At 34.6% G+C, this 24,040-nt stretch overlaps 2 protein-coding genes across 3 annotated transcripts in view; one reads left to right on the top strand and one right to left on the bottom strand.

Annotated features, from left to right (window-relative positions):
- The window catches only part of LOC128988007 (uncharacterized), a 24,974-nt gene extending 7,257 nt beyond the window's left edge, over positions 1 to 17,717 (bottom strand). Inside the window, exon 1 of the mRNA XM_054409184.1 lies at positions 17,618 to 17,717. The gene's annotated coding sequence lies outside the window, so the exon portion shown is untranslated. The remainder of the gene's footprint in view (positions 1 to 17,617) is intronic.
- On the top strand, positions 17,645 to 24,040 carry LOC128987992 (uncharacterized). 2 transcript variants are annotated; one of them, XM_054409164.1, is made up of 5 exons: positions 17,645 to 17,740; positions 17,773 to 17,863; positions 20,352 to 20,471; positions 21,100 to 21,341; positions 21,670 to 24,040. In XM_054409164.1, coding segments are annotated over exons 1-5 (885 nt in total). In that variant the 5' UTR covers positions 17,645 to 17,738; the 3' UTR covers positions 22,100 to 24,040. The 2 variants fall into 2 exon arrangements, with proteins under 2 accessions (XP_054265139.1, XP_054265132.1); XM_054409157.1 differs by having other exon boundaries at positions 17,676 to 17,863.

Genomic DNA, 24,040 nt, shown 5'->3' with positions numbered 1-24,040 from the left:
ATATTTTTTATGTAATTTTTGATTTCAATGTTAAAAACGTAGGTTCATATTTGTTGATATGTTTTACTTGTGTTAAATTAGGGTTCATAAAGACACCAATGAGTGCTTCGTCTTTTGGACCAAATAAGACTTATAATTGATGAAAATGAAGGAAAATAAGTACATGGTATGACACATATAGATTGTTTTACTTAGACAAACAGAATAAATATTCTATCTATTTGTCTATGCTTATATACACCATCATTTTATAAAATGAAAATACAAAATTAAGAATGATTAATTGTTATAAATGTTACTGGTAAAATGAAAAAAGTATGTTTGAATCTTTATATGAGAGAATGGTTGATATGAGATATGAGCTAATAATTTATGCATTTTTATTGGAAGTCCATACAGTATACAGTATATAGATACAAGATAGCAGCACTTTTAGGAAAAGAGTAGGCCTTTGTGTGTACACTTCAGTAAAAATTACCAAGGCTCAATGTTTTTATTAATGTTATGAACAGTTTAGAGTTTATAAAAAACTGACTTAGTTATCAAAAATTCAGAATATAAATCTGTTTACCTGCCTTTAAGTCTCTCAAGATTAAATACTTGAATGTAATAATGGTTTCCAAACACATGCATGAACATCAGGGGTTAGTTTAGGCAGGGGGAGGTGAGGACTGAAATAATGGCACATTATTTTGGGAAACACTTAACGTGGCGATGAATGTACATTTTGTTTTATTTGGTGTAGAAGCTGCATTGTGTGTGTCAAGTTGAAATGCCAATTAAGAGCTATAAAGTAATCAAACCAACCGCTACGTCTTTTGCCTTAATCGATGGTTGGATTTAATGAAGCCTACTGCTGAAGAGAAATCCATTAAAAAGGACATTTTTCGTAATTTAGCTTGATTTGAATGGAAAAATACTATTTTGGTATTTAATTAAGTAATTTTAAATGAGGTAAGAGACGTCATAAGTAACAGGTTTACAGCACAAATATTAAGAACAGCAACGGTATCGACAAAAATATGACTAATAATGATGTCAAACTGGCCCGAAAGTAAACATTATTTAACAATACAGTAAGTACTGTACTATTGTAATACATTAATTAAATAGAATTGTCCAAAATAAATGTTATTGTTATAAGTGTAGAATTTGGACTAGTTACGTCATTTTTGTGATCCATACCGTTTAGGTTCAACTATTGGTTTACAGAAAACCGGAGGTTCCCGCAGTTTGTACGGAAACCAAATCTATATGTAAATTATTCATAAAAATTGTTCAAGTCACTATAGTTGTTATTCAGAGTACTGGTTATTGAATGTTTATTTCATGCATGGAGGCATGTATGTATTATATGTTCTTACCATATAGACTAACTAACACGTTTTATCTATTGTTATACCGCGTACACAATATGTACGTTGAGGCATAGGCCTACATAATTTAATATATCAAACATTATTTGGTAAGAAATCTTACAAAAAAACAACCTCAACCTTAGAGGGTTTAGATTGATATATTTGTCGAATTTTCAAATCAAAATAGACCAAAAAGAGGGCAAACCACGTCTGCGGTGCCTCATATGGAAGTGACTTAATTAACCTCGTTAAGATCCGTTAGCTCCCCCCAATTTTGGAAACCCGCGGTAGTTCGAGGAGCTTCATCGACACTCGACCGTGCGTCTGGGGCAACGGGAGCGCTGACGAGCTGCTAGAAAACCACGTGATAGCTTATACTGAGCAGATCTGCCTAACTTTGTCGAGCGATCAATGTTCAGCTTGTGCCATCACTTGACACACACTTCCATTGATGTGACGACTACGCCAGGGTATATATGCGACTGGGAAAAGCGTCAGTACGTACGTTTACGACGCACATTCTCACTGTTCAAAAACAAAAACCTTTTGCTCCATCTGGTTTTAAACCAGATTTAATTATTCATCAAACACACTTCTACACGACTCAGTATCACACATAGTATTTGAAAGGCAGTTATATTTATAATAACGTTGTAAATGCTCAAAGTTCGCGCGATGACCAGGAGAATTGCGGCAACTTTGAGACAACGTTCTCTGTTTTCACACCTCGCCGCTGGAACTAGTTGTGTGATACGCCGCTAGGTAACAGCGCTGCATTGCTCCATTGTTGGATTGACCTGTGGTGCATCATTGTTGCTTGATTACGTCAGCAGTCAGGGATGTCCTCTGCCCAAGTCACCAGATTTTTTACGGTGATTTTGAAAATTAAGATTTTTGCATTATTATGTTTACGACATCCTTATATTTATGACAGTAATTATGTAAGTATAATCAAACCTATTTATAATTTTATCATGGATCTAAAAAAAAAAATTGTATGATGGATATTAAGTTTATAAATATGTTTATGTGGATTTAAGAATTTAAACATAATTTTTGTCAATGGGGACAATTTTCCGCCTATAAAATAAAGTCCTTTGGTAGCACATTAAACTTTTTTATCTGCAGTCTTAAAAAACGTATAACCATAGATAAAACATACTCCGTGTTGGTTAGTCTATGGTATAACTTAAAATATGGGTTTATTGATGGTTTGTCAATCAGCTCCACCACAAGGATTGTTTGCATATATCATTTGAGTTTTGCTTTTATCATTGTACCGGTACTCATTCTCCAATCATTTCCTTGCATTTTTGGACCTGTTACTCAAAAACATCTGTATTGTATTAGTTTTAGCCTAATTTCTGAATTGTTCTGTCTTTTGTAAAACCTATACCTAGATCACTTTACTTTTTCATTTTGATGTCCCAGAGGCAAAATACACAATCCGTCCAAATTCATACATAGGCCTACACAAAAATGTGTCCGCACGACAACTCTAGTAGTCCAGTCAATCTGGGGTTTTTAGAAAAAAAAAAATACTAACAGGCTGGATTTTTTCCCATCGACTACTACCATGTAGACAAGTCTCCAGCCAAAAGTCCCCACCCCTAGCCCTCTTGCTTTTTTCCCTAGAGCCCTCCAAATTTTTTAAGGGTGGATAAATGCAGTGATTTATAAAATCGCTTATATTTCAGTAACTATTTCAGATAGACCTTACATCTTGTTGTTTTTAGATCCCTAAAATTACGGTCTAAGAACACGTTATGTAGGATTTGTGATTAATTTACTAGTTTCATAGTTATTTCCATCTTTAATGTTAGTAAAAACTAAATGTTTCAATTTTATTCCGAATATTTAAGAGATATAGCTCCAATAATAATCATTAGTAATGAGTTTTTATTTCAACATATTCTTCATTTAATAAGCTTTAAAATGATATATAACTTGACATAACTAGCACTTACTATGCCCTTTAATTACCCATTTGAAGTATAGTAGGCCTAAGCGCCGCCGACTGCCGTGAACGCGCGCCCCGTCCCGCCCGCTTGCGCCGCCACCGCAACGCGACGCGATACCGACAAGGGCTCGGGACTAGGCATGCCTCCGTTCACATAATAGATGATTTATTTTTTAAAACGATCATCATATCACTTAAAAACAAACCTATTATTATTTCTCATATTAATTCATTAGGAAAATTAAAAAGAAACTAATATAACTAAATTAATTAGTAATTGCATATAAAGCATCGAGCCGAGTAAATACTGCATAGTATATGTGTGGTAAATAATAACTTATTATATTATAAGACAAAAATAATATAAATTTAAAATGTGAACACAAATTTAACTTATGTAAATAAACATAAACAGTGTACACAACTGTGATAATAATCCTTAACAAGCCTTATCTTCTTAAATAAAATTAGAGTTTTGTCTGTACATTGCTCATAATTATATATTTTTAGGTTATTTTTACGTCTTATACATTAAATAAGCAGAAACGAGTCTTATCTTAATTTCTGTCTGTCTGTCTGTCTGTCTTTCCCTCTGTCTGTAACACTCAAGATGGCATTTTACGCTATCTTCTCCTGGAAAACGAGAGTACCTATCAAGATCCAAGTCATTTTAATGTATTCACTGGATTGGCGAGATTGTCTTTAGCCATTAAAATATGGCCTCACTACTTTGTAAATAATATTACGAACGTTCAAAAATGTAGTTTTGTGCGATTTATGTCAAGTTTTCATCCAATTTTTATTGCATAATCATCTATGAAATAACGAGCAGCTGTTCGGATCAAGATTATTTTTCCTAGCTCTCACTGATATGTTTACAAATGTTGTTTACTAATACCGCAACCATTTCCGATCACGTTTTGAAGGTAAATCCCATCCAAGTGACATTAAAAACGTTGTCTTACATAAAGGATTTAATTAATCGCAAGTGGAATAATATAGTGTATCCGTAAATGAAATAATTAATAACTAGGCATCATCCAGGTCAGGAACCAGAGATTCTTTGTGTGTAAAATTGTTCTTGAGTTTTGATAACCAGAAAGAAGACCTTGAATCAGTGTTGTATAGGGCTGGGAAACTTGAATTTATTAATGATCGTCGCCAATAGCTTACTAACAAGGATTCCACTCATTGACGGCGCTTCAATGGTGGTTGTGTTAAGTGTAAAGTAAAAAATCACAACTGCAGTGGGTGATTGTAACAGAGGTTTACGGTTTATGGATTATGCTTAACTTGCTTTTCCGATGTGTCACTTTCTGTTCCTACTCACCGTATGATGCAATCGCCTGACCATACAGCCAATAGGCCCATAGCCCATCTCTTGGGTACTTACGCCTACCCAATTATTCATTACAACCTTTTCGATGACGATCCTTGATACCGGTAATTTTCCCTAGAATACACGGCCTCCCTACTTAAGAAATAAAATTACAAACGTCCAAAGACCCAGTGTTGTGTCATTTTTGTCACATTTCATTCTAATGTTAAAATATATACGAATCATTGTTTAGAGAATAGGCCTACGTAATCTATTAAATAACAAACAGTTGTTTGTATGAGGTTGTTTTTTTTTTCAAACTGACACCAATAATTTTACATTAAAAGTTGTTTACGAATAAGCAATTAATGGGAAATAACTTTGATTGCCAATAACCTTTTACGAGAAAATCCAAAACCAAGAAATCAATAACTTGACAACGAATTTAATTTGTCGGACGTAATTCTTAACTGTAAACGTTGGTTTTTGGTACTGGTTCTTTTCCTTAGAACCGTTGGTAGCAGCAAGAATCATTTTTACGTACCAACACATCACTGTAATTTACAAATTAGTTATCGTTGGTGTTCACCTTATTTATACAGTCGTATTATAGCCGTACTCAATTTAATTGATGTCTTAACTGTACCTACAAGTTTTGCTTTTTCTGTCTGGATTCAAAATGTTAGTTTAGGGTAGAAGGGGGGAATTGGGTAATAGGGGTAATTGGGTATGAACTTTTTTGAATTTTTTTAATAAGTACATGCCTTTTATTAGAAAGAATCAAAAAATCTGTAGTGATAGCTAGTTATGTTTTATAAACCTCAAATTTATTTTAGGTAATTATCTTGAAATTGAAACGAGTTAAAAAATAGTTTGTTCACCCCTTACGTTTTTCAATTTTTAAAGTGCCTATCAAACTTGGCCCGAGTAACCTTGGAAACACTATAAAAATTTCAGTTACTGCAAAATATTTACTTTTATCTCATAAGAGCAAAGTATACATACTAATAGTAATTTACTGAAGTTTAGGAATTTTTAAATTGACTTTTAAGTGTATTTTTTAGGGGTTGAAAATGTTAGTACCCAATTGCCCCCTCATGGGAAAATGGGTACTATATTTTTTTTGCCTGATAACAATACATCTGTTTTTTTTAGTTAGAATATGCTTTTAGGGGGTAGTTAAGAATTGCTTTAGGTTGGTATGACTTCTGTTCATTGAATATTAAAGAAATTATGGCTTAGTACCCAATTCCCCCATCGGCTTAGAGGCAGAAGACCATAAGAGTTTTTCAAAGTTTTGTCTTCTTATAACTTTTTTTTGTAATAAGTTAGAATAATCTAACTTGTTTTATGTTTAAATATGTCTAAGAAGCTACAATTAATACAATTTTTACAACCCTAGGTTATAAGGATTTATTACAAAGAAATATCTTTGAAAAACTGTAAAGTTTTCAAAAATTAACTTTAACGCTCTATAAAATTGTCAAAAATAATGATAAGAGACTAAAACTTGTCTTAATATGCTTATTTGTGTTTTCTTAATAACACCCATTTTCCCAGAATTTTTAATAGGTCATTTTAATGTATAATAGGTATAGTACCCAATTCCCCCCTTTGGGGTAATTGGGTATGAAATATATATATATATTTTTTTAATAGAACAAAACTACTTGCAGGTCTGAAAATAAGTGAAAAGATGTCTATTGGAAGCCTTTAAATGAAGGCGTAAAAGTTGTAAAGTGATTCAATTTGTTTTAGCATACAAAGTACATTTTACAAAACCTAGTACCCAATTCCCCCCTTCTACCCTATGCTAAGAAAATGATAACTCATTTAAGTAAAACATTTGTTTAGCGAACCATCATGAATTGTTTATGATTTACGTTGTTTATGTATGAATAGTTTGTGGCCTATTTTGGTAATTTTTATTATAAATTACCAATCTAAATTGTCTATAGTACTTCATTTCATATAGCAAGACGCCATTTCGACAGCATTTCGGGTCATCTTTGGTCCAAGTAAATATAGATTGGTACGGTATGATAAAATTTAATGATATTAATATAAATTTCAAATACTAATTTTATATGTACCTTGGTATGCTTAAAACGTAGCAAATTCAATATTTAAGTTCTGTATTTTTGTGTGTATGTCTGTTGGTAACGCATTTATGTCCTTATATCTCAGTGTCACGAAAACGACAAGAGCACCTTGAAAATTAAAATGTCAACCCGAATAAAGTGTTCAATGGTGAGGTTGAGGTAGTACTTTAAATACTTTGAACCATTGTGGGAAGTAACTTTTAACTATAGGCCTACCTTAGGGCTATGCCCCATAGATCTAGGCCTATAAAGCTTTTTTAGTTTAATCATTGGATTTAACATATGGACTAAACACGATCCGGGTGACATTTAATTGCGAAGCATGTGTTTTGGCTTGAAACTGTCAGATACTGTATTTGCGAAGGTTTATATAATAGTTTTGCCAGCATATCTAAAAATATGCAAACCAACTGCTGTTCTTAATATAAGAAGATTTCAACTTACTACTTTTTAGATCCCCGTGCGTAGAACGGGCACACAGCTAGTTTAAAAATAAGTTGCCCTAGAGCAATAAATATTTATATGTAAAGTGAACGCAGGCGTGCCTAGTCCCGAGCAGTATCGTCGTCGTCGCGTCGGTACGACCCTCGGCGCGCGGTCGCGGCAGCCGGTGCACACTATACTTCAAATGTTAAGTCACAGGGCACAATACGAGCGAAATATGACAAGTCATATATCATTTTAAATCTTATAAGCAGGAGAAAATATTTACTTGAAACCTCTTTATTAATGATAATTACTGGAGCCTTGTTTTAAAATAATATGCGCAAATATTCTAAATGGAATAGAAAAATTATGCATTTTTATTATTAAAGATAGAAATAACTATTAAACTAGTAAACTAATCACAAAACCCACATATCATGTTCTTAGACCGTAATTTTAGGAATCTAAAAACAACAAGATGAAATGAAATGAAATGAAATGAAATGAAATGAAATGAAATGAAAATGATTTATTTAGTCAGGCAAAGTTAGGGCCACATGGCCCTCTCTTACACTTAACCTGTTTATACAAATCTAAACATACAAATAAAACAAAACAATGTACAATACAAATAAAATACTATAATCTATTTACAATATTTAATGTAAAAAGAAACAATAAACTTTTAAAACATACCACCTTACATAAACACCCACACACACACACACCTACACACGTACACACACACACACAACACACACTCGCAAGAACTGGCACACACACACGCACACCTGTCAGTGATCAACCAAGCGCACGCCTAGGACATACCAACCATGGCCATACGTCCAGAAAACAGATTTTTTAGTGCTGTCACAAACCGGGGACGGCTATCAAGAGTTTTTATGGCTAGAGGGAGATCATTCCAAAGGCGACAAGCCGAAACAACAAACGCTCTGTCATAAACTGCCGTTCTATGATGAGGCATACGCAAAGTTACTGAAGCAGAACGTGAATTTCTTACACTTTCTTCAGCTACAAATTTGAAGTCGTTTAAAAAATATTTTGGAAATTTTGTTTTTAATATTGAATAGGTTATCATAAGAATTTTTATTGATCTTAGGTCACATAGTTTAAGTAATTTAGAATCAACATAAAAAGGAGTGATGCGCTCATTACGTCTCAGATCATAAACAAATCTTATACAGTAGTTCTGAGTGCGTTGGAGAGCATCAGCGAGATTTACAGTCATGTCATTGATCACAGAGTTACAGTAAGTGAAGTGAGGGAAGACAAGTGATTTTACTAGGTGTAACTTTATGTGTAAAGGTAAAAAATTCTGTAACTTCTTCAGTGAGTGGATTGATGCAAACACCTTTTTACGTATGTCTAATACTGCATCTCCCCAAGTAAGCGTCGAGTTTATAGTAAGTCCTAGATTTTTCACTTTGTCATAGTAAAGTAAAGCTGTCCCATTTATAGTTACTGAGTTCACTGTGTCAAGGTCAATTGAGTTTCGTAAACGTGAATGACAAATTATTATTGGTCTTGTTTTTGTATGGTTTAGTCTAAGTCCATGTTTTTCAGTCCAGGTAATGATTTTCTCGATGTCTTCGTTGATTTTTAGAACACTGTCATTGATATATTTTGCTGAGAAATGCGTATAAATCTGTAAGTCGTCGGCATACATATGGTATTTACAGTGTGTGAGGACTGAGCTCAGGTCATTTATGTATAGTACAAACAGTAGAGGGCCAAGGATTGACCCCTGAGGCACACCACAAGTAACTGTCTCCCAGTCAGATCGTACGTCATCAACCTCAACACATTGCCGCCTGCCTGACAGATAAGATCCCAGCCAGTCCAATACACCATTTGAAAACCCTATGGCCCTTAACTTTTCCAGAAGAAGATTATGATTTACGCAGTCGAAAGCTTTCGAAAAATCAAATAGTGTTAGAATTGTACCCTGCCGACGTTCCATTGCTTGTCTAATGTCGTCCGTCACACGTAATAGTGCTGTTTCTGTGCTGTGTGCCGTTCGAAAACCAGACTGAAAGCTGCAAAGTATGTTGTTGTCAGTCAGAAATTCCGTCATTTGGCAGTGCACAATTCTTTCAAGGCCTTTTGATAATGCGGGCAATATACTGATCGGCCTGAAATCCTGGCAAGATGCCGGGGCTGGGATCTTATTTAATGGACGAATAAGGGCAGACTTCCAAGAAATAGGGAAAACACTTTGCCTTAGTGATGTGTTGAAAATGCATGTGACAGTTGGGAGTATAGCAAAGAGAATGTCTTTTATAAAACGAATTGGAATGCCATCTGATCCGACTGCATTGCTACGAATCCGACGAATTGCGTTAAGAACATCTGACTGCACTACAGGTCTGAAAGTAAACTTAGGATGTCCTAGGTCCTGATCCGGGAGGTTTCTGATTTCGTTTATGTAATTTACAACATGTTGTTGGTCGATATTTTGACCATATGAAGAGAAGAAAGCGTTTAATTCATTGAGAGGGACATTCACTCTCTGTGGTTCAGACTGCTTCCCAAGCCCAAGACTTTTTACATTGCGCCATAAAACCCTAGAGGATTGATTTTTATTTTCAAAAAGCATACGGATGTGTCTTAATTTTGAATTTCTCAAAAGCTGTTTCACTCTATTTCGAAGATAACGATATTGTTCCATTTCTGTTTGGTTATGCTTATAGCTTTCCTAAAAATACAATCACGTCTAGCCATTAATCTGCGGATTTCTGGGGTTATCCATGGTGCCGGACGTGTTTTAGTCAAACGTTTAGTTACTGTTGGAGCATGTTTGTCAAAAAGATTAATAATTTTAGTGTTTAACTCATTCACCATTTCATCAACTGATGGTAAGTTTTCTATTAAGTGCCATTGTGTTTCATAAATGTCTGCCATAAAGTCAACTACATTCATGTTCTTAAAATCTCTGTATTTTAGAAATTTAGTCTTGGGTTTAGGAGCCTTAACTGAAAACACACAAAATATGAGATCGTGCTTGGATACTGCTGGAACTGGAAGTTGCCCATGATGTATAATGTCTGCAGCATTCGACACCACTATCAAGTCGAGGAGAGTGTCAGACTCAGCAGCATGATGTGTAGGGTCGAGTGGAAGTATATCTAAGTTGCAAGAGTTAAACAGTGTAGTCAGTTGTCTGTATTCATAGTTTTGATTTGTCGAGAGTAGGTCAGTATTGAAATCCCCCATGATCAAGGCATGACTGTATCTAAACAAAGAGTTTAATAGTGCATTTTCAAAATCCAAAAAATGTCCTGCTCTAGGTGGGCGGTAACACACACACAACAACAGGTTGTCAGCCCCAGCTAGACCAATTTCTATAATAAGGAATTCTGGTTTTGCCGAGTACTCAGAAATTGAAGAGTTAATAACTTTAAAATTGATTCCCTCCCTGATATAAACTGCAACGCCTCCACCCTGTTTGCCGGTTCTATCATTGCGCTGCAGAATATAGCCAGGGAGGTTCACTTCATGAGATGAAATACTCGGCTTCAACCAAGATTCCGAAACAGCTATCAAATCAAAATCCCTGTATTTGAATATCTCCCTAACCTCATCAATATGGGAGCGCAGTGACTGGGCGTTGATGTGTGCCGCCTTTAGTTTCTTGGGGTAAGGAGATAAGGAGCGAGAGAGATAGTCGGCAGTTGCTAGTGGGTGCTGGGAGGGGGGTGAGAGGGGAGTGATAAGCCGGTCGGTGTGACGAGCACCAAGACATGGACTAGCTATCCTGGGTCTACGGGTCGCAGCGCCACGGCAGGCACATCACAGGCGCACACAAACATCGTGATCACTGACACATACACACACACATGCAACCACTCACACAACTCAATACCTGAATTAAACTGCATGAATCTCCTAGCAAAAGTTGTATTTTATTTTATTTTTATTATAACCTACTATTATTTATTTATTATTATTATTTTTTTTTTTTTTACTAAACACGTGAAACAGTATAGACTCCGAAAATAATAAGCATTGTATTAGTAAATAAATTAAATTTTCTCAAAATGTATAGCCTATAAATCAGAAAATAATTGTAAATTTACAGTTTTGACTAAGCTTTCCTAAACAAATGTACTATATTCAGATACAGCCTTATTTCATATTCATAAATATATTTAAAAAAGACAGGTAAAAAATACACAATGTTTTGTAACGAGTTTAAGTTAGGCCTACCTAGAAAGAATGCAATTTATAACAATACAATACGGGTAACAAATGTACTGTATATATTTTAACTAACTGAAATATGAAACAAATACTGAATTGAAATTAGAATTAAAATTATTTTAAAAATAAATAAAATAAGCGCTTTGCATGTAAATAACTATAATAAATCATTTATCCCTCATTATTTACTAACTGTAGACATACCTAACTAAAAGACATAGATGAAACGAAACTTATTAGTCCTATAAATTAAAGAGATATAGTAATAGTTAACCAGGAGCATATTACAGTAAAAAAAGAATAATCGTCTTGTAATGATTTACAGTAATTAACTTAAAATATTGCTTTTGTATAAAAAAGAAAACATATACTGTTAGAAAAATAAAAAGCTGATGCGAAAGACAATTTGTTAGCATTAATTAAATGAAAACTAATCAAGACTAAAATCTTATCTGGGTGAGTTGGTCCTGGAGCCAGTCGGCGTCGTGTTTCGCACCTCGGGCGGCGTCGTGTTTCGCACCTCGGGCGGAAGGTCTGCCATACTCGTTGCCACGTGCTTCTCCCCTTTGTTCACCCACAGCACCCTGCCGTCGAGTGTCCATACATTTTTGGCGCCGTACTTTGACACGACCCTCCGATACACCTGAAGTCGACGATGTGTCAGGTCCTCCCTGATGATTATGCCAGATCCTTTCAGCTTCTTCTTCGACTCAAAGACTGCACGACGTGTTCTATAGGATGTAAATCGAACTATTATCGGTCGGTGTCGCACCAACTCACCATCCTCCAACTCCTGATGTGGACCAACGCGATGCGACCGTGAGATGGCGTCCCTGGGAACATCGATTCCGAGTTTTTTGCGGCATAACTCAACCACCAGAGCATCCGTATCTTCATCCTTCCTCTCTTCAATGCCAAACACTCGAATATTGTCCCGTCGCTGGTATTGCTCCAACTCATCAGTCCTGTCCTCCAGCCTCTCGTTGGCCACCAGATGTAAGGTCTATCTGAAATAGTTACTGAAATATAAGCGATTTTATAAAGTACTGCATTTATCCACCCTTAAAAAAATTGGAGGGCTCTAGGGAAAAAAGCAAGAGGGCTAGGGGTGGGGACTTTTGGCTGGAGACTTGTCTACATGGTAGTAGTCGATGGGAAAAAATCCAGCCTGTTAGTATTTTTTTTGTCTATCGGCCTATTTTAGGAACAGATTGACTGGACTATAGTAAAAACAATCCAATTTTCATAATATTTGATACCTTCAAAAGTGTAAACCTACATTTATTCAAACGAGTTCTTGAACCACCATGATTAAACTATGGGAACGGTATGTATGTTTATGGAGTAAAAATAGGTTTTAACCATTTTTCACTCCCAAAACATAAAATTTTGCAATTCCTTTGTAATTTATTTTAAAGAGCTTAAAATGATTAAGTATATTATTAATGAGGCGTTATTGTACCCATGCCCAATGGTTAGTATGAGAATATAACAAAAATGTAAATTAAAAATTCCTATGTTATTTTTATGGGGAATGAGTAACCTATTGTAGTTTGCTTGTTTATGAACATATTTTGATCAAATTTGGAAAATTCATTTATTTCATTCAAAACTATTACCTACCATTTTACTAAAAAACCACTTTATTACATTTCCGTGGCATCAAACATAGTTGAAGGGAAATTCCTTAAGTCTTCACGTTTGCTGCAGCAGGGGTACTAAATTAGCACTTTGGACAGAAAAATTTTCCATTTAAATTATATCAAAAAGCTTGGTTTAAAAACGACCCACAATTTGGTGGCAAACTTTAACAAACAATTTAGGGGTACCCACATTGTAAATAGGAGGATGTATCTAGACCTCCCCACATGGATAAAAGTACAAATTTGGTGGGATTCTGCGACACGAACTTTGGAAGGGAGAGGATGGGCACAGGGAGGCATGTATCATAAAAATGTATTACTTACACAAATTTGGTATTTTTTTATATTATCAAACACATTCTTTACACTTGGAGGAGAAAGTACTATCAACACAGGTACTCAGTAGTTGTAAATCTATCGGAAGAATGCATTGAAAAGAATGCATCAGGTAGGTAATCTGAACTGGACTTCAGTATTGTCTATTGTACATTTATTATCTGGAGGCATAATTTAATTTGAAGCCACAGTAGGTTCTTCACCCACTGAAAGCATCTGTACTGCTCTTTGATGCTATGGAAAACATATCACATAATAATATAAGTCCAAAATAAAAGAAAAGTCAAAAGCTTTTTGCAATTATCAGTGTTTATCTACAAAAATTCAAAACATGAAGCAATAAAAAACATTTATTTCAGGAGAGGTTATTGGCTGAAGATATAAGATCAAGTAGCAAGGTCACACATTCAAAACAGGAAATCATTTTGTGATATACATTTAGACACAATATAGTACCGTACCGTATCATTCTTTTAAGTAAACTTTCTGTAGAAAAAAATAAACATTACCGATGTACTAATTGCTAAATATCTTGAGCGATAAAACAATAATTTACCCACAAATCATCATAGACAAAAAGAATTAAATATAGACATCAGCTGTGCTGCGGTTACCATAGCTTCTGGCGCACACCGTGTATTTACGGCATACGCGCTACGTAAACTACAGCGGTGTGCGCCAGAACCTATGGTAACCGCAGCACGGCTGACAGTCTATATTTAATTCTTTTTGTCTATGATATTATATACCAAAAGGTTTGTCCAGGTGTGTAGATTAGCAAATTGACCTTACATTATTGAAGTTATCCTTATGAAGAACATATTTGTTTACATTATGATCAGCTGGATAATTTTTGCTGTTAATATTTTAGTTGCAATTTAAGGAAACGTGTGCTACAAACATTTATTTACTGACTTGGTTGAAATTAACTACTTGAATTTGGGTTGATGTAAATATTACAGTGGAAAAAGCAAGAAAGCCTGGACATTTGATATACTAATAAGAAAACTGAATTAACACTGTGCTGCATTTCTTGAGCAATCATTGAAAGATCCGATTTGCAAACTATGGAAACGTAGAAAAAGTCATAGTACATAGGACACCAGACACAGGAACACCACCAAGTAGAAGAAATAGAAATAATGTTTTTTTTTTATTTAGTTTAGAATCATTATTATGGACAGCCTTTTGCGGCTATGAGTGGAAAACCTTTGTAGAAAACACTAAAAAAAAGATCAGCTCTTGCAAAATGATCAGATATTTACAAGAAATTTTAAATATATTGAACTGTTATGTACATCGTGAGTACATAACCCTTAATCCTTGAGTAGACTCTTTTAAAGTCATCGGAAATTATGAATGTTATTCTTTTTAAAATAATGCCTGTAATACTTCGCAATCGCTCAAATTCGAGCAACAGGTACAGTAGTGGTAATTTATTTTAGGGCGTCAAACCCTCTTTGTATCTAGAGGGCAGGTTAAGTGCTGGTAATTAACATGCTTTTTAACAGTTTTAAATACAAATTGTTCATAATAATAAATAATAAATGAAGACAGCAGTCTTCCTGCAATGTAGGTGGTTAGTTCTGTCTAATAACATTAGGAAGTGGGTAACTACTTTCATCTCAGTAATTAGATTTTGTAAGAAAATTGCAGTGTTGTTATTAAAGCAATTTACCATATATAAAACTAGTAAAAATGTTATTTAAGTAAGGAAAAGACTTTCTTGTAATTTAAATTATATCCTTCATAGTGTGTCAGTTTATAAACTTGACCCCTCATCCTCTATAATCATATAAACAAGTCATGGACTACAGCTCCTGATGCAAAGAAATGTTTTTCTTTCATCAGTAACTCTTCACACAACTTCCCTCCCTCCATCACAAGAGTCTGGTTGATTACCAAGACCTTCGATACATCTCAATGGTGTTCCATCCACGGGTAAACTTGTCATGTAAATGGGTATTATCTTATATTTAAAAGAATACCAAACTTATATCCCATATTTGATGACAAATATGCTTTTAATGATTCATTATTCACATAAAAATGATAAATTTTGGAGAACTCAATGTGTTAAACTGCAAGCTTATTATTATTCCATTTGATTATTTTGTAAAGGTCTTATGTAACTTAAACCTAAGTGATAATGCCGCATCCTAGCCTTAATTAATATGAAAAAATATCCCAACCTAGAGCGTCCTTCAATGTGTATGTGCTATAGTAATAGTTTCACAGCTACCATTGATTTTAGAAACAAAATACAATTGTAAAGTTTTTTCTATAATTTTGAATACCAAAAGATATGCTCGTTGACATGTTTGTTCCGTAAAAATTACCTTTTTGAGAAAACACTTTTATTGGCAAATAATACAAGACGTGTACCTAAAAGTCCAACTTTCGTCATACTGCAGAATTACCAGCTGTTTTCATTACATCCGTTGTGGGTCTTAAGTAGCCCTTTTACTCCCTTGGAATAAAAATCAGCTGGAGTTCATGATATCAGCGGTACATTTTTTGCTCTCCAGAGAAGGAAATTTTTTCCCGGGTATTGAAACATTAATGTAATATTATAGAAATATTAATATCAAAAGGTATTCAAACCATGTATAATAAATACAATTTTACATTTAAATCAATAAAAACTCTTACTTTACATATTCAAAATAAATATGGCAGACAAAAACAACAACACTATAGATGATGTACGGAACTACACTCTGGAAATCCACCTTACATGCCGGGCTTCGTACTACGGGACACTTCAGGCTTAAACTGATTAATAGGGGTTGTGCGGGGGAGGTGTGACAACAAAATAATGTACAACTAGTGTGCATGTTGCTCGAATTCGAGCAATTGCAAAGTATTACAGGAGTTATTTCAAAACGAATAGCATTCATATTTAAGCGTCAACTCAACGATTACCGGTGTGTAACTCAGACCATGTTTATCTTCGTTATTGATAAACCTAAAGCATTCCGGTCGGTTTTCTCATTCTCAAAATGCCTCACTGTACAGGCAACACAGGTAATTGATAGAGGGCCATTTGAGAATGAAAGGTCGTTTTGGGGTAGTAATAGGGCGCATTTGTAAACTAATAGTTGAGATTGTCCAGGGTTAGATGCTGACTGTGATGAGTTAAGCCTATTACGCGCCACTGTTCTGTAGCTGCGGTCGTTATCACGATTACGCCTCCTGTCTATGTTTTGTTGTCGTCACGTCAAAAGCATTTAAAAGAGAAAAAACAACAAATAAACAAATTATAGCTACACAAAACGACGATAAATGAAAAAATTTAAGTTACAATCATGCTAACACGATCCGTCATAGCGACACAAAACAACGATAAATACACAAATTTAAGATACAACCATATTAACACGATCCGTCTTGGGTGTTATGTTTACACAAACTCAAATAGTAAATAAATGTACTCAATGCGTTTGAATTGAAAAATGAATAACAGCAATTAAATTATACAGCTGATCAAAATGTAAACAATTATGTTCTTCATAAGGATAACATGGGAACTTTCAAAGCCACTGGGGCAGAGCCCAAGGGACTTTTTCAAAAATGTAAGGCCAGTTTGCAAATCTGCGCGACACGCTCTTTCCAATGAGACGTCAATGGATAAAATCGGTTAAGAAATGGCGGAGGAGTTCAACCGACAAAGATTAATGTAGCGTATTAATTATATAGATCAGTTCAAAAAAGAGGCATGTGAGGTACCGGTACTGCTACTCCTAAAAATGCCGACTAGCGATAACACATACTTTTCTATAAAAACAAATGCGCTTGGAGGAAAACTTCATGGTGTCACCTATGTAGGGTTACAAGGATACGTTGCAAAACCAAATTTACACATTCTTACATTTAGGAGCATTATGTGCTCAGTTTTGGTTTGTTGGTGGTGGGGACATTATGAAATTAATTTTAATTTTTCCCCATACCCTCTTAAAAGTGTTGAAAAAGTTGTTTTAATTTTTGTTTAAAGAAAGTTATTCTTGAGATAAAGTCATGTGATACATTATAAAACAAATGGGTAAACGATTCCATTCAAACATTTACTTTACCTCTGTTTACCAATCAAAGAACATAAAGTGAGGTAGGTATTAAAGGTCAAACAAAACTATAGTCATTGATGATAAACACAAATAATATAGAAAGATTTTGTGAAGGAAGGGTGTGACCTTCTGTGTAAGAGGTCACTATATCACACCACGGTGACTATGAGCAAGCGAGTGATAACTTACATCAACCACTGCTCACTGATAACCACATATATGTAAGTGGTGCCGGCCGCTCTCTCGTCACTCCGCCACTGTCTGTTGTGAAGCTCAGGTGACAACCATACAACCACACAGCCATACAGCCATACAGCCATACAGCCATACAGCCATACAGCCATGCCTGCTGACGTGCTTCAGGAGATACCTCCCTCTGCTATCAACTACTTCTGCAACAACGTTCTTAAGAGGGACTGGCCCAACTCCATACATGTAAGCATTAAATCAAATAATAGAAACGTACACACATACAATAAAATACATAGGGTCCTAGAGGTACATAGGTAGTAAAATGGTATATTTCATTACTAGGCTCGATAACATTACTACTATTGAGCCCCGGAATGCAACTTTTGTGACAAGTATTGTTAGTGAGTGAACAATACTATTCATCACAAATAACCACACAAAGTTTCTTGGTTTAGTAAAATATTATTCCATAGTCAAGTAATTTTCTTAAACGTATTCATAGCATAGTTTAAAAATTTGTGTAAAAGTCAGAGATTTGAACAATATTCCTCTCAATAAAGGAATATATAACATTAGTGATCCTATTGAGCTAAACGAGAACTTCCTTTTTTGGCACAGAAAAAGTTTGTTTAGGACAGGCAAAATAATATATTTTGTTAGATTGGAAATCATTGATATTTTGAAAGCTTAGCTGCTTGGAAATGAGCTATTTTTATATTCAGAGTGATGAAGAATAGTAAAAAAAATAAAACAAAAAAAATCTGTAATTATATTCAATGCATAGATTTTAGTTCCGAGACATTGAAGGGGTTTACTGAAAGTTCTAAAAGGGGTTCTGAAGTTCTTTGTTATCGGTTCAGTGTACAGTACATGTTCACTTACAACAATATTTAATACAATTTTTGTCATACTGTAGCAAAAATCGCCGTTTTTAATACATGCGTTATGGATCTTAAGTATTTTTTTTATTCCCTAGGGAGTAAAAAGAATTTTAGTCCCTAGGGAGTAGTCAGTTATTGTAAACTCAATTCTAAACTTTGATTGTAAGCAATGGCATGTTTTGAAAATCCATTGATTTAAGGGTGCGCTTTACCTCAGCTCGGGCTTCAGTAGCTATTTTTTACCATTGGACAGCGCTGCAAAAAGCGCTTGCAGACGTTTCCAAGATTACTGTTTTAGAGTTAACAAATAATGATAGCTACGCAGTCTAAACGGCTTATAGTAATACAAAACCCAAACTATAGTTCTGCGTTTTTCAAATGTTCATAAGTTAAGGCTAGTTGAAAAGAACCTTTTTTCTTGTACTACAACTCAAGTTTATAAGGTGTGTATTTAAAATAATTGAAATATAGAAACAAAGAACTATAGAAAATTTCATCCTCTTTAATATGAGACCTTAATTTTGATTCTACCTTCAATGTAGCAGGTGAAAACAGAAATCTTGCAAACCCTTGCATTCGGTTGCGCGTCAGGGGTAAAGCGCGTCCTTAATCGGTTGTAGCTTATTGTTGAATTCTTGTTAAAAGTTTAACACATCGATAGTAAAATAAACACTAACACAATCGTGAGAGACGAAATGATTGAAACACTTACTGAACAGCTGTTTTTTGCATTAGCAAAATTGAAAACGAATTGAACGTCGTTTTCATAGGCTACATTACACAAAAAGTACTTTTGTTATATATTTTAGTTTGTTAAAACATGTTGCATTATAATTTAAAAAAATAGTTCATCTCACAGGCCAAAGTATATTTTCAACCCTCACTCGTTTTCCGACCCAGGCGAACTCGGGTCGAAAAGAGTCACTTTACGCGCCCTAGTGATGAAATATACTATTTCCATGAAGCTATAACGGTAAAAGTAAAAGTATAAGTAAGGTAAAAGTATAACGGTACGTCCAGAGTGCACGCAGATTCAGATTTTCGGCACGTCGTTAATCTGAGTCAGATATTTTGTTGGTGGTCACAGTGGAAGCAGAAAATACACCGCCGGTACTGACTTGGTTAGCAAAGAAGCAAGTCAGTCGTTGTTATGGAATTGTCGGATGAGGAATTAACGTGTAAAATTATAACGTCCGAAACTGTTGTGAAGTTACAGCCAGTGAAAAATGGTTTTCATGATATTATGTATGTATATCTTTTCCCATAGCTAGATATTATAGAGCTTCTTTCTATATTGCATTGATAGGAGTCCGAATCCATCGTATGGACATGGTATTGTAAGAAACTTTTGATACCTACACACAAAACAATTTTCCTGAAGAGCGTTTAGTGGTAGTAACTCCAAAAGTAAAGATGAAAAAATTAAATATTTTACTATAAAAACAAGATTTATTTAATCAAACAGTATGCGTTCGAGCAAAATCTGAATCGGAATCTGAAACCAGAATGAAGAATTTATTCTGGTAAGCAGGTGCTTGCGCACGGGCTCGGAAACCGGCAGCCACTACGGCCACTTCCATTAGAATGCAAGTGCTATTCCTGCCACCGAAAATCTGAATCGGAATCTGAATCGGCGTGCACTATGGACCATGACAGTAAAAGTAGATGCTGTATAAAAGTAGCAAAATTATGTATCTTAATTAATTAAGTTTCCTATAGTTTAATTGGCTCCACGCTATCATCAGTTCTGCTAAACTACCCTTTGAATTTTTTTTCTTTCATATAATATTACAAAAAAAGTAAATAATCTAGGTTTAATACAAAACTTAATTTGGTTTTTTGATTCACAGGTGTACTATTTTGTGAAGACCATGACAGAATGGAAGAACAACCATGCAGATGTAAGAGTGAGTCTGCTGTGTATGGAAGGAGATGTTGAAGATGGCACTTTTGTTGGCCTCTTGTACTCTGTAAGTAAAACGTATATTTGGAGGACTAAAGTAATTTATTTGGTTAAATATATTGCATAAAAAAATTTATTTTGAACTGAATAAAAACATCTTCTTTTAATTGTTCATGATTGTATGACGTCATGGCAATTTAAGTTAATTATTCATTTAAGTGTCTTATGAAAAATAAGTGATAATTTTTTTACAGTGCTAAGAGTTGTAGTTTCCAAATAAAATCTTTATAATCCATTGAATCTTAAAATTTTGGAGATGACCCAGACCGCTTCTTTGAAATAGCGTAAAAAACTGGTTCACATTTTGGGTGGTTGGATGGTTTGCTGCAAGACATCCGGAACAGCATTTTTATCAGTTCATTGACAGGGTTATCTCTTTATGAACATAATATGTTGACAGTCTACTTAAAAACCTATCTCCCAAATTAAGAAAAAAACATATTTTCTTATTTTTAAACAATTGAAACTTATGTAACAAATTGTATATTACCGGTACTGTTCTAACATCTAAAACTCGTACAATTGGTAAATTTGTCAGTGTACTGTTTTATTAATTGTTAGAAAAACTATTTTAAAATGTAAAATAAAGAAAATAATATCCTATAAACACAGTGTTATTTTATGATAATGTTCAGGAGCTGGGAGGCTGCACAGTGTTGGCGTACACTCAGCAAGAGAGCTGCGAGAGACTGGGTAGAGCCTTGCGAGAGACACGTCGCATCAAGTGGTCGGAACCCCTCACCTTCGAGGCTGTGCTGCAGCGTCACGCCGCCACAGTACACCGCGCAGCACACGACCACGGACTGGAGACTAGCATCTACGCTCAGAGCGGCATCCTATACATGCCACATGACCAAGCCAGGAAACTGAGGCCGAAGTGAGTAAAAATGCTGGTTATAACCTAGGAAATGCTGATGGTTTCTTTGGATATCAGGATGAACATGAAGTAATATATATTTCTGTTTTTAATAAACTGTTCTCATTGTTCTGATTTCCAGATTCAAATATAGTTAACTTATAAATATGTGGTGCTTCAATTAGTATATCTTTTTATTGTATTTAATTGTAATATTTAAGGAACATTGCATTTTGCTCCAGTAAACTTGAAAATTGGCCAGTATATGGGACAGTATGCTGTATTAATAATTAGGTATGAGTAAGGATATCTACAGGTATGATCCTATTCTCATTATCCTGTATTGCAGATGCATATCGGACGAGGTGTACGTGGCGCCCTTACAGTCCAGCCACGTCCCCTACATACACTCTGTCTGGGCACACAACGACATCTACACTCTGCAAGAGCTGGAGAGCACTCTGCGGCTCAACGGTGGCTACGGGGTGTTTGACGCTGCAGACGACACGTTGCTGTGCTGGGCCATGCACACTCACTACGGAGGCGTAGGTGTGCTGCAGACCAGAGACGGCTGTGGAGGCAAGGGCTACGCTAGGCTGGTATCCGCCTGTCTCTCTCAGGCGCTGGGACTGATGGGCATCGCGCCTCACGTCTGTATCAAGGATACCAACACCAGGTCACTGTCATTGTTCCGCTCCATCGGGTATGAGCATGTGTCCTCCATCCAGTACATCACCACGCACGACCCCTCCTCCTCCTCATCCGAATCATCCTCATAAATCACCTCCTCACTAATCAGGGGTAAAAGTTTACAAGTCACGTTTGGTAAAATATAGTTTGACTAACATGCTAATTAAAAACTTAGTAATATTTAAAAACAAGTAAGAAAAATCACACGTGACTTGTACATGTCTTTCATATCGTTAGCAGTATTATCATAAAACCGTAACATTTCCACTCATCTCTTATTTATCTCATTTCACTACAATATCAAATGGACTTTGTTCATGAACTTTCACATCTGTGATTACTATGCGACCTCTAGCTTTGATCCATTTTTATCACGGCCATTCACTAATTATCCATACTAATATTAGAACATCTTTACATAATCAGTTTTTTCTAGTCGGTAGTCTTAAGTACGCTTATTTGATTTAAATTATCTTAGTTCTATTATAAACGATAGAATACTTATCTAATTAACGGTTTCCATTCACTACATTATGGTGGAGTGATATTAACATGGAATGAATAAACTCAGTTTTAAAATTGACCTTCCTATAGGGAGAGTTGCAAGAGAATATTCTTCAATGTTACATAACTGTACATACAAATACACATATATAACTTGGAACAACCTTTTTATGGCAACAATTATTACAATTTTCAAGCATAAAAACATGCGTATGTAAATAATGTAAATTGTTGAAAACGTTTTTTCATATGATAAACATTTGCATATTGAATTATTTATTCGTACTGAAATAGATTATAGATCCAAAGGATCACATGTCTACACTTATGCTTTTGAATTTGTTTTGATTATAAAATCTATAAAATGAATTGTTACAATAGTTTGTAAATATAACTACTAGAAATAAAATGTAAGGACCAATGTTATAACAAATGAACCTCACGGTTCTACAATTGTAGGACTTACATAAATGTTGTATCGTTTTATCAAAGTGCTCTGAAGTATAAAGGCTTAGGAAATTTAATAAGGCTACATGGAACTGAACGTTCCAGAAAATTTTCTATATTTGTGTAAGTCTTACAAATAGTTAAGAATTATCTTGTATATATTAATCCTTTTAGTCTCAGACATTTTTTTGTACACTTTGGAAGCTGTATTTTACATTTTTTTTATGTTAAACAAAAATAATATGTGTTTATAAAATTTATATTTTGTACTTAGCTGGCTGAAGGCTGTTCTAAGTGCAAATTCAGCTTGATATACACTTAGCTGTATCTGTAGTATGCTATGAACGCAAAATTGAGAATACATAGTAGAATCGTCTTTAAGTATTACTCTAATCCATTATATGATCGGCAAGCCAATCATTTATGGAATAGTCTAAATCAACATAAAATCCTGAATATATTTCTAAATTAATTATTGATTTAATTATTGGTATGTTTTAAAAATATTTCATCGCCAATAAACTTTTCCCTCTATACCTGGACTGTAAAGGTGGGTTTGAATGTAACTAATACCTTGCTAATACATTGGTACAAATTTATTTAAAATTTAATTCTTTAAACAGTTTTCACATGTTTAAAATTATTTCTAAACAAACATATTTTTACTAGTGTAAAATTATAATATAGACACATATTGTTTTTGGAAAACTTAATTTCAGTAAAAAATAGGGCCATTATGGCCCTCAGTTGTACTAATGTAAATACGGATATTTATTGACCGACCAGTATGGTTCAAAAATATAGAATTAATGTAAAAAAAAAAACAACACATTGTACAAAAATTACTATTGGTCCTTGTGGATATTAGACCGCTACGGTCTAAACTTTTTGTAACAAATATATATTCTATGAGACCTTTAGGGTCCTATTAGATATGTGTTAGGTATATTTGTATGGTATCAAAATGGTGCCTCAAAGGCCCTTGCCAAAGCCTGAATGCAATACTCTGTCTTGGGGCCTGCAGGGCCCTAATATATCTTGTACATTATGTTTACAATATAAGGAGCACAAACAAACAA

This window comes from Macrosteles quadrilineatus, unplaced genomic scaffold (genome assembly GCF_028750875.1).
Source record: "Macrosteles quadrilineatus isolate MER2022 unplaced genomic scaffold, UCM_ALF_1.0 Scaffold_1__1_contigs__length_201487025, whole genome shotgun sequence".
Taxonomy (NCBI): Eukaryota; Metazoa; Arthropoda; class Insecta; order Hemiptera; family Cicadellidae; genus Macrosteles; species Macrosteles quadrilineatus.
Note: the sequence above shows the minus strand (reverse complement) of the source record. Positions and strands in the feature narration are given on the sequence as shown.

Excerpts from the sequence above, each read along its gene's own strand:
- LOC128987992 (XM_054409164.1), top strand. Across the intron at positions 17,864-20,351 it reads ACTGGCCCAACTCCATACAT|GTGTACTATTTTGTGAAGAC; the intron begins GTAAGCATTAAA and ends TTTGATTCACAG. Across the intron at positions 21,342-21,669 it reads GCCAGGAAACTGAGGCCGAA|ATGCATATCGGACGAGGTGT; the intron begins GTGAGTAAAAAT and ends CCTGTATTGCAG.